Source organism: Helicoverpa zea, chromosome 4 (genome assembly GCF_022581195.2).
Source record: "Helicoverpa zea isolate HzStark_Cry1AcR chromosome 4, ilHelZeax1.1, whole genome shotgun sequence".
Classification (NCBI taxonomy): Eukaryota; Metazoa; Arthropoda; class Insecta; order Lepidoptera; family Noctuidae; genus Helicoverpa; species Helicoverpa zea.
In genome coordinates this window covers 14,108,686-14,123,335 of record NC_061455.1, presented here as the reverse complement: position 1 = coordinate 14,123,335, position 14,650 = coordinate 14,108,686, and the positions used below count along the sequence as shown (strand labels likewise).

Sequence of the window (14,650 nt, the reverse complement as noted above, 5' to 3'; positions counted from 1 at the left end):
CTGCCTAATTTGTACCAAATGTGGTCAATTTGTACCTACGTGATTTACGTGGTTTTTTTGTTCCACGCGGAATAGCTGCCAGTTGGTCCCATAGTCACCAGGTTAGGATCTGATGACTGAAACCCTATGGGATGTAATGTTTTCCACTTATATACTCTCCTTGTGTACTCCCCTTGTATAGGCACTTCCTTTTTTAATCCCATTATATATTTCCTTATGTACTCTCCTTATATACCCCCTTATGTACGGGGAGTACACAAGGATTTATGAACTTCTTTAATGTACTCCTATAATGGAATCCCTTATATTCTCTAATCTGTAAACTTCTTTATGTATTCCTTTTGTACTCCCTTTATATACTCCCCTTATGTATTGATAATTAATGCTCAATCCTTCTCCGTGTGAGAGGAGGTCTGTGCCCAGCAGTGGGACGATAAAAGGCTGTAACATTCACTAACTCAATGGGGATTGGTCGAACAAGCATATCGGGCATAATTGGGGTAAAAAATAAAAATAAAATAAGGTTGTTTTTTTTTTTATTTTACAACATCAGCTTATTACCTAAGAAAAAAATAAAATATTAATCAACTAGTTTCTACTTCATACCCAGACATACTTTAATAAATAACAACATCAACTTCAAAAAAACATCCATACACGGCACGAAGAGTCAAAGAGTGCATATAGATCACAGGGACGAGGCCGCCGGCGCGGCGTCAGCGCGCGCGCTTGTCGCAGCGCGGCGCCGCGCGGCCGCACAGCCGGCGCCGCGCCGCGTACAGCGCCGCCGCCAGCGCCGCCAGCAGCAGCGCGGCCGCCGCGCAGCCCGCCGCCACGCCGCGCAGCCGCGCGTACTCCGGCACGCGCAGCGCCGCCCCGCCGCGCGCGCCGCTCGCGCACTGCACGCGCGCCCAGTACTGCGCGCCCTCCTCCGCGCCGCTCACTGCGGACAGACAGCGTCAGTGGCGCCCGCGGCCCGCGCGCCGCCGCAGTCGCCGCACCTACCGAGCATGTAGTCGTGCAGCGTGTGGCCGGTGGCCAGCAGGCGCTCGCCCGGCGCGGCGCCCTCGTACCAGCGCACGGTGCAGCGCGACTGGTCGAGCGGCTCGCGGCGCCAGCGCACCAGCGCGCCGTCGTCGATGAGCCGCACCGTCACCTCCAGCTCGGCGCCGTCGCCCGAGCCGGCGCTCTCCTCGGTGGTGGGAGCGGCATAAGCGATCTGCTCTCCTTCTATTGCTTCCATCGTCTCCTCGACCTCTGCAGCGTTTTCGGTTTCGCCTACGTCTCCGTCGGTTGAACCTGAGTAATACGATGCGATGTTTAATTCAGTAGATTGGTTTTCAGACGGAGACATGCCGGTCGCAAGGTTACCCAGCGTTCTTGCGAATACGGGTTTGCTGAAGAGGCCGTCGCCGATGAGGTCTTGCGAGAGCACTCGCAGCTCGTACTCGGTGCCGGGGCGCAGGCCGACGAGCGTGGCCTCGGTGACGCCTCTCGTCAAGATCTTCATGGTGCGCCACTCGCTGACGGTGCGCTCGCGATACCAAACGTTGTAGTCCACTTCCAGACCATTATGACCTGAAATCAAAGTAATTTTTGGGCGTCGGTGCGGTTAAAGGCCCGGGACGCCGCCGACGGTCATCGATTTAATATCGTGTCTGAGCCAGTATATCTGTAGTGACCTGGCACCCAGGCGAGGTGCAGCGAGTCGGTGTGCGCGCGCACGGTGAGGTTGTAGGGCGCGCGCGGCGGCACGTTCTCCACCAGCAGCTCGGTCTCCACGTCGACGGTGGCGGCCTCGTTGCTGACCGTGCACACGTACACGCCGCGGTCCTCCTCCGCCACGTCCACCACGGTCAGGTTGCCGTCGTCCAGGTGGTGGCGGCCCGGCGGCAGCTCGGCGCCGTCCTTGCGCGCCCAGCGCACCAGCGGGCGGTCGTGGTGGTTGCGCGCGGCGGCGGCGCAGGGCAGCGTGAGCGTGGCGCCGAGCCGCGCCACGTACAGCGGCTGCGGGCGCGCGCCCAGCGCCGGCGGCCGCTGCACGCGCACGCGCACGCCGGGCGACGCGCCCTCCGACCCCAGCGCGTTGTACGGCGTGCACGAGTACTCGCCCTCGTGCGACTCGTCCACCTGCAAGCGGGGCACTTTACATCAATACATTGTCAAAGTTAAGCTCTCCCAAATGCCTGAACTGACTCTAACTAGAGTCGTTTTCTTAACTAGTGAGAGTCCTCCGTGCCGTGGAAATCAACGATAACGGTCCTGCCCCTATTGGACGAAAACACTTCACCGTGCAGGTTCTGACATAATGCCATTTCAACGACAGTGCACTATCGGACAAATCTCTGCACTATAGTAAAAACGCCTTCAGGCGTCGTCCTAATTGGCAGCGATCGCGCGATGGCGCGATGCGTTTTTCATCTAAGACGTCGTCCTAATTGACAGCGATTGTACGATGACACGATGCGTTCTCGTCGTTCGATGAGTTCAAACATACAAAGAAGACGGATCATAATCCATACAAAATTGCCCCACGTCCTATAACAATGTGACGTATCTCAAAAAAAAGATGAAAATGTTTAAAAAAATATGGCATACTCTCTAATTCATTTTTTTTACACCTTCATACGAAAAAAATGCTTTAAAAATTGTTCAGGCGCTGTTATGAAAACATCGTTCATAGGACTATTTATGGACTATTTTATTAAAATATTTTTTTGTTTGATAGGGTATACCTCACAGGTGGTCCCATAATCATCAGGCCAGGATCTCATGATGGAAACCCTGAGAAATCCAGGGCAACTTTTGAAAGTTGTAGGCATGCGCAGGAAAAAACTTGACTATAAGGTGTATGTCTTACAACAATATGCAACAGTAAAGGTTTGGAGCTGACCTGATGATGGAGACGAAAGAAGGTCGAGGGAACTCGACAACCGAATATGTAAACTACCTCGTGTTTGGGCTCATATTATTTGTATTGAATAGACCTTTGCAACAGTGAAGGTTAGAAGCTGACTTGATGATGGAGACCAGAGAAGGGCGAGGGAACTCGACAAGAAAATATTTAAACTACCTCAGAAGTCGGTGTCTAAAGGATGTACCTAAGTTTATTTCCCCACCGACTTCTAGGCCGATGCTCCTAAGACTATTTTTTTTTTGCTTTTCAGTGTTTTTGGAAGTTTTTTTATTGTAAAAAGTTTTTATTTTTATTTTTGGCTTTTCAGTGACAAGCACAGTTGTCACTATCCGCATAAATGGAAAGTTCTTATCAATACGAATAATATAAGCCCAAACACGAGGCAGTTCACATATTCAGTTGTCGAGTTCCCTCGCCCTTCTCTGGTCTCCATCATCAAGTCAGCTTCAAACCTTCACTGTTGCAAAGGTCTATTCAATACAAATAATATGAGCCCAAACACGAGGTAGTTTACATATTCGGTTGTCGAGTTCCCTCGACCTTCTTTCGTCTCCATCATCAGGTCAGCTCCAAACTTTCACTGTTGCATATTGTTGTAAGACATACACCTTATAGTCAAGTTTTTATCCTGCGCATGCCTACAACTTTCAAAAGTTGCCCTGGATTTCTCAGGGTTTCCATCATCAGATCCTGACCTGATGATTATGGGACCACCTGTGAGGTATACCCTATCAAACAAAAAAATAATGTAATAAAATAGTCCATAAATAGTCCTATGAACGATGTTTTCATAACAGCGCCTGAACAATTTTTAAAGCATTTTTTTCGTATGAAGGTGTAAAAAAAATGAATTAGAGAGTATGTCATATTTTTTTAAACATTTTTATCTTTTTTTTGAGATACGTCACATTGTTATAGGACGTGGGGCAATTTTGATCCATCTTCTTTCATCAGAGTGTCCTATTTGAACCTCGCAAGTGAGATAGTGAGATCGTGAGATGAAAAACGCATCGCGCCATCGTGCGATCGCTGCCAATTAGGATGTAGCGACATGAAACGCATACAACCTTTTCGACTCGCAACCTTCAATAGTCATGAAGAAAAATACAATGAAGTTCAAATGTCAAATTCAAAATTTTAAATTTTCAAAAGCTGATTTTCGCTGTCGCAGGCGTACACATATAAATAGGGCGCCGCCCGTTCAAATAAATCAGTCGACATAAATTTCTTGTTTATAATTCATCTCCTAAATTGGTGACCCCGACGTGATTGATCGTGAAGTCGCTCCGTGAGTAGAGCCATCGACACCATGACGTCGAGACCAAATGAAGAATTCGTCGACGCTCAGGGCGGTATCACGGCCAGCAATGACGTGGCCACGATATCCCTGCCGGCAAGACTTCCACCGTTCTGGCGACAGAATCCTCGGCTGTGGTTCGCGCAATTTGAAGCAGCTGTCGCCGCCAGCAAACTAGGAGATGAACAGAAATTTAATCTTGTCGTTCCACTACTGGGTTGCAACAACCTGGAATTAATTACGGACCTAATACTGGAGCCTCCGGCTACCGGCAAGTACCAGACTTTGAAGGAAAGACTGATAGCGACTTTTCAAGAGTCTGACGATCGCCAACTGCAGAAGCTGTTGAGTGGCCTCGAACTCGGCGATCAAAAACCAAGCCACCTTCTTCGGACAATGCGTGATCTCGGCGGAAAATTATTGTCCCAAGAAGCACTTAAGGTTATGTGGCTGAAGCAGTTACCCGCATATGTGCGCTCCGTACTTTCCATCAACACGGAATCATCGCTTGAAACCATAGCTGCGATGGCCGACAAGATGCTCGAACAATATGAACCTGCTTCAATCGCCGCCGTCGCTACAAATGATCCATCCACTTCAGCCGACCGTGCTCAACAAAACGTCATAACCAACCTACAGATAAACATACTTTCGAAGCAAATCGAGAAGTTAACACTTGAAGTCGCCGAGCTACGTTCAAGCCATCGGCGCGCGACATACCGCCGCCACCCTCCCTCCCGTTCTCGCTATCGCTCATCGTCGCGTCAACGCAGCGTTTCCCGCCAAAAGCGAGCATCTGGCAAGCCGAGCGACGATAATGGGTTATGCTACTATTACTTCAGATTCGGCAACGATGCGCGCAAATGTGAATCACCCTGTTCCAGATCTAAGCCGGAAAACTAAATAATACATCGACCGCGGCGGAGGTCGATGTAAACCAAACTAGCCGCCGCTTATGTGTGACCGACATCGTCAGCAGAGAGAAATTCCTCATCGACACAGGAGCGGACATATCAATATTGGCCGCTCGCAATGCAAAAAACTCAAAGCCCGCAAAAACGGCCTACAAATTATTCGCTGCCAACGGCACAGAAATTCGTACCTATGGAGAGCGCACTCTAGAGCTCAACCTAGGCTTACGAAGAAGCTTCAGGTGGACTTTCGTCGTCGCCAAGGTGAAGACTTCAATACTAGGCGCAGATTTCTTAGTTCACCACAAATTACTAGTCGATCTTCACCAAAGAAAACTCATAGACCGAGTGACCGATCTCAGTATAAGTACAATAAGAATAAACAACTGCGAGGAAACCGTTTTCACGATCAATCACGACCACGCCTACCACGACCTTCTAAAAAAATATCCTGATGTACTGCGACCTATGTCACTAAAGACGCCAGCCAAACATAACGTCACACACCATATAGAGACAACCGGCCCTCCAATATTCTCTCGGCCGCGCCCTCTTCCTCCCGACAAGTACAAAGCTGCGAAACTCGAGTTCGAACGCATGATAGAGATGGGAATATGCAAACCATCATGCAGTCCGTGGGCGAGTCCACTCCATGTTGTCAAGAAAAAAGATGGTTCACTACGAGTATGCGGAGATTATAGAAGACTCAACGCAGTCACCGTTCCCGACCGATACCCCATACCGAGAATTCAAGATTTTACATACCAACTTCACGGCAAGAAGATATTCTCAAAACTCGATCTGAAAATGGCATATTATTGGATTCCTATCGCAAAAGAAGATGCACAGAAAACGGCAATAATAACACCATTTGGCCTTTTCGAATTCAACTGCATGACTTTCGGCTTAAGAAATTCCGGTCAAACCTTCCAACGCTTCATGCATGAAGTCCTTCGAGGACTAGACGACATCGTATTTTGTTTCGTTGATGACATGCTGGTATTCTCGAGAAACAAGGAAGAACATCGCCAGCACTTACAAATGGTACTCGAACGCCTAGATTCCTTCGGCGTCAGTCTAAACATTGGAAAATGTGAATTCGACAGGGAAACCATCGAATTTCTCGGATACGAAGTCTCGTCAGAAGGAATTAAACCTACTCAGAATCGAATACAAGCAATCGTTAACTATCCGAAACCTCAAACAGTTCAAGAACTGCGAAGATTTCTTGGAATGATGAACTTCTATCGCAGTTGTTTACCTCATCAAGCTGAAAGTCAACACGAATTGAACAAATATCTACATAACAGCAAGAAAAACGACAAAACTCCGATTAAATGGTCACAAGAGGCAGAACAAGCTTTTGAGAAATGCCGACAAAGCATACTCGAAGCAACAACGCTAACGCACCCGATTCCCAACGCGCCGCTAAGTTTATACACTGACGCATCGAATACTAGCATCGGCGCCGTCCTTCAACAAAAGGTCGACAACGTTTGGAAACCACTGGCATTTTTCTCAAAATCCATGAGCGAAACTCAACGAAGATACAGCGTGTACGATCGCGAATTATTAGCCATGTACACCGCTGTTCAACATCTTAGAAGATTGATAGAGGGCAATCACCTCACAATATTCACCGACCACAAACCATTAACTTTCGCGCTAACAAGAACGCCTAGCAGCAGTGATACTCCAAGACGAGAACGCCAACTCCACTTCATTAGCCAGTTTTGCACAAAAATTCAATACGTGCACGGTGATAACAACGAAGCTGCCGACGCTTTATCACGCATAGAAGAGATAGATTTCTCACACGCTACCATTGATTACAATCAACTCGCCCAAGACCAGGAAAAGGACGACCAACTGAAATCCTACATGGCCAACCCAAAACTCAAATTTTCACGCATCCGATGGCCAGGAGGTCAACGACCCGTCGTATGCGAGACATCTACCGGCAACATTCGTCCCTACCTACCAGTGGCTTATCGTTTTGCAGCCTTCAAAGCACAACACGAACTAAGTCATCCGGGAGTACGAACATCTCGAAAAACAATGTCTGCAAAGTTTTTCTGGCCGGGTATGAACAAAGAAGTTGGCCTATGGGCAAAAGCCTGCATCGGTTGCCAGCGCAGCAAGATTCAACGTCACGTTGTCAGTCCGCTAGGCAATTTTCAAAAATCCTCTCGCTTCGAACACGTTCACGTAGACATCGTGGGACCGCTGCCTCCTTCAAACGACTACAGATACCTTCTTACGATGATCGACCGCTGCACAAGATGGCCCGAAGCAATTCCTATGCGTGACATCACTGCCGACACCGTTGCTAAAGCGATGTACGAAGGATGGATATCACGATTTGGCTGCCCACTACGTGTAACAACGGACCAAGGAAGACAATTCGAATCTGCATTATTCAAGGCACTTATGAAGAAGTTCGGCATCACTAGAATTCGAACCACCGCTTTCCACCCACAAGCAAATGGGAAAGTCGAACGCTAGCATCGAACTTTAAAAGCCGCACTCATGGCGAGAAGTGCAGGCACTCGCTGGAGCGAGGAACTTGCAACCGTTTTGCTTGGACTGCGTTCCGCCTTACGTGAGGACTCCCAAGTCAGTCCAGCTCTGATGACTTACGGATCAACACTCAGAATACCGTCGGATTTTTTCGAGCCTTCACCGCCGGAAATTGAAGACGCAGAGTTTGTTCGCTGTCTGAGCGAATCAATGGCAAATCTTTCACCGAGTAACAAGTCACATAGCAACAACAGAAACACATTCGTGTATAAAGATTTAGCGACGTGTACTCATGTTTTCGTGCGCAACGACATGGTGAAGAGTCCATTGACCCCGCCATACGACGGTCCATTCGAAGTCATACATCGAGGAGAAAAACAATTTACCATCCAGATGCCTTTGCGTACAGCAGTCGTCTCTATCGACAGATTGAAACCGGCATACTTACTTAACGAAGAGGAAATCACTCCCACTTCCTCAAGCATGCAGAATAAGCAACAAGCGTCGCCATCACGCTTCCCGAGCATAGTGCCACAACCAGCAGCAGCGGCAAAACCACAGCGTGACACAATCGTCACTCGTTCCGGCCGCACAGTTAAACCAAACGTTCGCTTCGCTTAGGGGGGAGTGATGTAGCGACATGAAACGCATACAACCTTTTCGACTCGCAACCTTCAATAGTCATGAAGAAAAATACAATGAAGTTCAAATGTCAAATTCAAAATTTTAAATTTTCAAAAGCTGATTTTCGCTGTCGCAGGCGTACACATATAAATAGGGCGCCGCCCGTTCAAATAAATCAGTCGACATAAATTTCTTGTTTATAATTCATCTCCTAAAAGGACGACGCCTCATACTAGCGGATCTTTCACTTGGTTTTCCAAAGGTGTCAAATTCGAGCAACAGTAAACTGATTGCCGACTACCACGACAAGAGCCGGTGCCTGGAACCGCGCATAGATTATCTCCGCTCGAAATGTTTCGCGAATATACATTTGATTTTGATTGAGCGCTCTTATCTCAGGACCTGTAAATTAGCTAGTTCGATTTAAAATATAGTTTCCGTTCTGATAGCCCATTTATCGTGTAGGCTATTACCAGAGTCAGTATCAAAGAATGTGATATTTTACTTCCTGACTACTGGATCCTGAGATTAACCAATAAATACGGGCTCTTACAGTAACATACAGATTATATGTCTAGAGACTTGTATTAGTTTTAAGGTAAATTAATATGATGTAGGTACCGAGTAAACTGTTTACTTACCTGATTGAACAGCAAACTTCCATTCCTACTATAGAACACTCCAGGGACATTGTAGGGGTCAAAGAGGAAGCCGTCCTTTTCCCAGCGCAAATTAGTCAACGGTGGGTTAGCACTGAAGTGGCAGTCCAGACTTGCGGGCTTGCCGTACGGTAGGTAGCGTTCCTTCGGAGCATACACTACTTTGGCTTTATCTAGAACAGAAACGACATAACATTAGAGAGGAGGGCGGCGGCGGCTGCGAGCGCGCGGCGTGACACTCACACTGCACGTCGAGGAAGGCACTGGCGCTCTGCATGGCGCCGGCAGGGTCCTGCACGCGGCACTCGTACTCGCCGGGGTCCCCCGACGCGGCGCGCCGCAGCACCAGGGACCCGTTGGCGGGCCGCTCCGCGCGCAGCGCCAGCTCGGGCAGCTCGCCTAGCGGCGTGCCCTCCCGGAACCACTCCACCGCCGCCTCGGGACTCTTCGGCAGGCACTCCAGCTCGGCGCGCTCGCCCTCCAGCACGGTCACGTTCATTGGCGGCGTCACTATCAGATTACCTCCTGAAGAGTAGGGAGCACTCGAGTCAGTTCAGAAGCCACTCATATAAAATAAATAAAAAAATAACATTAAACAACAAAAACAAAAAATAACAAAAAATAGCTAAGCATTGCGATGGGTCATGCTAACCGTCCACGTCGAGGTAGTAGAAGGTGCCGTTGTTGCGCGCGGGCGGCGTGCGGTTGGGGAAGGTGACGCGGCAGCGGTACAGGCCGGCGTCGGTCTCGCGCACGGCGCTCACGTTGATGGAGCCGCGACCGAGCCCCAGCCGCCCGTCCAGCACGCGGCGCACGCGCCCGCCCCAGCGGTCCGCCACGCGCGCCGTGCCCGCGCCGCTGTACCACGAGAATATCGTGTCTCCCTGCAATACCACGCCATTACTGCAACACTATTTCAATATTTAAATGACCTTAGGAGTACCCTTAGTAGGATGAGGTTTTCAATTCGGATGTTTGTACTTTTGGCGGACAATCCAAGATGGCGGAGTAGTTCTTTTTAATGCAGTTCTACAATATGAGTATCATTTCATTTAAGACCTAGTCAGCGATAACAAAAAATTTATTAAAAACAAAAAAAAAACTTTTTTTAAGTTTTTAATGTTTAATCGCGCATACACCTGCGCATAAATGAAATGCTTTGATCGGAGATGCGATGGCAGCAGCGCGTGGCGTGACGCGAGCCGGGGCCGGGCGGGTGCTGCGCGTGGGATGTGCGCATGCGCCAGCAGCCCCGCGATACCTACCACGGCCGAGTGCGCGTGGGACCCGTAATTGTCTACTTGGTGAGACAGTCGCACATTAGCGCAGGAGCGGCACTCGACGCGTCCCCCGCCCCGCGCCCCGTGCCCCGCGACCCACGCCCGCCTCGCGCGGCTCGTGACCCTGCTCTATCGGACAGTCGTTGTCTATCTAAAGCCGCGTACGCACGTACGAACAAATTTGTTGCGTTACATGATATGCAACAACTTGGTTCGCACGTGCGTACCACTATCGAACATCGAACACTCTGTTCGTCAAACATGTTCGCGGCGATCCTTGTAGTGTGTTCTGTATGGACGGCGTTCGAAGCGCTTTAATAACTTCACAATCGACCACTTCCAACGGCACCGTCATGGCTACTAAGATAGAGTTCACGACTGTTGTTCGCGAACTCGACTCGAACTATGTTTGCGTTCGTGTTCGAATATGCAGGCGCGTACGCACGTACGAACACGAACATAAACACCAGACCCGAACATTTGGTTCGTATGTATGGACGGCATATTCGAACACGTACGCAAACATAGTTCGAGTCGAGTTCGCGAACAACAGTCGTGAACTCTATCTTAGTAGCCATGACGGTGCCGTTGGAAGTGGTCGATTGTGAAGTTATTAAAGCGCTTCGAACGCCGTCCATACAGAACACACTACAAGGATCGCCGCGAACATGTTTGACGAACAGAGTGTTCGATGTTCGATAGTGGTACGCACGTGCGAACCAAGTTGTTGCATATCATGTAACGCAACAAATTTGTTCGTACGTGCGTACGCGGCTTGCCGTCCATACGTACGAACCAAATGTTCGGGTCTGGTGTTTGTGTTCGCTATGTTCGTGTTCGTACGTGCGTACGCGCCTTAAGGTTAACTGCTGTGTTCATTTTCAAAAAATTATGACTCTAGGTGGCACTGATATTTTCTACTATCTTCCGCCCGCGTCAAGTTCGCTTATATCCAAGAGAACTCTTCAAAAGTCTGAGATAAAAACTATTCTATGTTCTTTTTCAAGGTCAACTCTATCTCTGTACCAAATTTTATTAAACTTAGTTCAGTGTTTAAGACGTGAAAGACAGACAGACAGACGGAGTTACTTGCACATTTATATGTAATATTAGTAGGGATGAAAAAAACAAATTTTTCGACAGCGAAGAAGGGTTCGCGAGGCGACTCCAGGCCACGTGGCGTAGGCGTGGGTCTGTGGAGGGTGGATTCGGGTAGCTCATCGCTCATGTCTGGATAGACAACAGACGCCTGTCGGCGGCGCGTTGTTCCACGCGACTCTTAAAGAGATGTCAGCAACCCCAGCGGGGCCCAGTAGGGCCAAGGCCTGCCGGGGCTGCGGGATTGTTCAAAAGAGTAACCGCGGCACTGGTACATAAAAGGCCAACGATGGAACATGACGGTTTTAGACAGTAAGAGTCTGACACTCCCTCGCTATTGCTAACCTACAGCGGGAGGGGTCATTTGATGATTTTTGACGTCGTTAAAAAAAAGGGGCGTATGTAATTCTCACAGGAAACAAAGTTCTGACAAAGCTGTCATTTGTACATTTTTGACTGCTTGCTGCGACTAATCAGAAGCCAAAAAGTCTGTCAAACAGTCTTACTATGGATAACGTGATGTCCAGTTCACTGGGTTGAGGAGGTCAGATAGGCACTCCAAGTAATATATTGGTACTCAAACAGATTCGGCTTGACTGGAAGCCAACACCCACATAATTGGGGAATAGCTGGGTTCATGATGACAGAGTCATGGGGCAGGCGTATAGTTTCACTACAGTAGGTACACTACACTTAGGGCTGCCATCTCGAATTTCACCAAACCCGGACAAACATTAAAAAAACCCGGACATTTGGCGTAAATCGCATTTTTTCCCCGAAGGAGTACGATTTTTTTAAACAAAATAATACCTAATTTGTAATCCATTTACTATTAACACATACTTAAATCCAATGAGGTGCTTCCTTACATGAAAACTGTCCGGGTTTTCCCCGGACACTTCTTGAAACCCCGCCCGGACGGCCCCCGGACGGCCTCCAAACGAGGACAAATCCGGGGAAACCCGGACGGATGGCAGCCCTAACTACACTAAACACTTGTATTACGGGGATTTTATAATAAAATAAATAAAAATAAAAAATCTTTATTTTTCTCTTCAATTACAGTGTTAAAAGTACATTAAATACAAGTTGCATTTCTAAGAGAATGGTGACTGCTTAAGGTTACCCCTGTGTTACAGATCACCATTAATCCTATTGAATTTTATACAGTACATTTTGTAAGGAGAGAGGCAAAGAGAAATCTAAGATACATCTATGCTTATTATCGTAATGCTTATACCATAGATAAATTAAAATAACAGAAAATAGGAATACGTTAACAAACATAAGTCACTGCACTTATTATTGCAAATAAACATTTAAATATATAACACATAACATATAATTATAGCTTTTTCCACTTATGAATACGCGTTATTAATAATCTATACATATAATAAATCTGTAGAAAAGTAATTTTTGTACATTGAAGAAATTGACAAAAAAAATAGCCAGCATGTTAAAGGATAACTAACAGAACCCATTTCCATCATTTTTGTCTGTTTGTCTGTTTATCTGTTTGTTTGTTCGCGATTCACGTAAAATCTACGAATTAAATGCAGACAATGCTTATATACAAAAATTCTACGTAACTTGGGGTATTACTTAGTTTTTGTTTCATCGAAATCGATTCACTCTATCAAAAGATATGATTAATTTTGTGAATTCAAGATGTAAAATATTACGACACGCAATCTATTTGTCAAAACTGTACATTTGAATGTTGTACTTATATTAGTTGATCGGCCTATTATTATTATTAATCTTTACACAGAAAATCACACCTTTATAAGTAACTTCGGAAGAAAAAAAAATATGAAAATTTTGTTTAGCCAAGGTTAAAGTAGCTCCATCTGTGGTAAATAAAATACAACAAATTTGTCAAAGAAGCGAGGTGGTAAATGACAATATTACCATACATTCTTTATAGAGGATTATTATTTCAACAGATGGAGTTGTGTATTTTCCGTAATTCACCATATTTTAACACGTAGTGTAATTTTTCGATAGACATTTCAATAGTGTTTGTCAGTTTGCCGTGCCACATCAAAATCCAACTATAATTATTACCTTGATGAAAAGAAAATTAATAGTTCTCAGCCAAATTTAAAACGGTGCCATCTAAATTATTTTTTGAACATTATGTCAAAAATGATGACTTTAGTGGAACAATTAATTATCATTTAAAGTTACAGATGGAGTTCATATCAGGATTTTTTCATAAACATAGTTTAGCTTATCTTCCACTAATGTGGTGGCCTTAAAACAAATTACTTTGAGTGAGTAGTATTAAGTAGACCTTAATTATTTTTTCTGATGTAAAATATGTAAACTTAATCCTAGAAGAAATGAGGATCTATCTCTCGCAATCGCTGCTAAGCGTGAGGTAGGTAATGTAGGATTCTGTAGCTTTAAAAACAAGCCCAGATACAAAGTGCAGATAAGAAATGGGTGCTTTCTCTATTTAATACCATACACACGTAAAATGCTTTATGCGTCTGAAAACGTACAAATTACGCGCCGCATACCAGAGACATGCTTACTTTCAACTTCTGATCGCAAATACACTGTTCACGATTACGAACAGTCTCAGTAAGACCCGAGCCAAGTCTAAAAACCCTAAAAAACACCTTTTATATAAAACTACGTTTGATGTCATTTAATCACAAAGACAGAATTGTTCTCTGATGCAAATCCTATCCACCTATATCCTATCCTAATCCAGAATGCATTGCAGATGTGCATTGCACAAAAACCAATGGTATCCTATTCGAGAAGTCAAAAGAGTTGACCTGTCAACGTCAGCTTCTGCGCTAAGCAAGTGTTCTTAATAGTACCATCAGAATTATATTCATCGTTGAATGAGGTGAATGAATTTTCAGAAACCACAATAACAGTAGGAGCCAAAGCGTATGATCGCTTCATAGAGCTCTGATTGGCCCCAGGTGACCAAGTCAGGTCTGATTTGTTCGTTCATCAGATCTTTGAAAGTGTTTCGGTGGATACTTACTGTCGTCCTGTTTACGTGTGACACATAATCCTTCCTACTTATATTATAAATGTGAAAGTTTGTGAGAATGTATGGATGTATGTTTGTTATTCAATCACGCAAAAACGGCTGGACCGATTTGATTGAAATTTGGTATGTAGAGAGGTGATACCCAGGATTAACACATAGGCTACTTTTTATCAACACACCACGCGGGCGAAGCCGCTGGCGGAAGCTAGTATGGTATATAAACGTCCTCCACAAGAGCGAAATTTTCCCGGTGTGCAGTAGTGACGCACAGTATACAACACTTATGTTTCTTTTGATTTGCTGGCTCCACCAAGAAATGACAAAT

The 14,650-nt window shown here is 46.2% G+C and overlaps 1 protein-coding gene across 2 annotated transcripts in view; it reads right to left on the bottom strand.

Annotated features, from left to right (window-relative positions):
• Positions 1–519: 519 nt before the first annotated feature.
• The window catches only part of LOC124629546 (protein borderless), a 30,338-nt gene continuing 16,207 nt past the window's right edge, over positions 520–14,650 (bottom strand). The window contains exons 2-8 of one of the 2 annotated variants that reach the window (XM_047162974.1): positions 9,581–9,812; positions 9,172–9,453; positions 8,911–9,101; positions 1,683–2,130; positions 1,372–1,578; positions 1,006–1,299; positions 520–943 (exon numbers count right to left, since the gene is read on the bottom strand). In XM_047162974.1, the coding sequence (XP_047018930.1) occupies positions 717–943; positions 1,006–1,299; positions 1,372–1,578; positions 1,683–2,130; positions 8,911–9,101; positions 9,172–9,453; positions 9,581–9,812 (1,881 nt within the window). In that variant the 3' untranslated portion in view covers positions 520–716. Of the gene's footprint in view, positions 944–1,005; positions 1,579–1,682; positions 2,131–8,910; positions 9,102–9,171; positions 9,454–9,580; positions 9,813–14,650 lie in introns of both variants that reach the window. The other variant, XM_047162973.1, reaches the window with a different exon arrangement.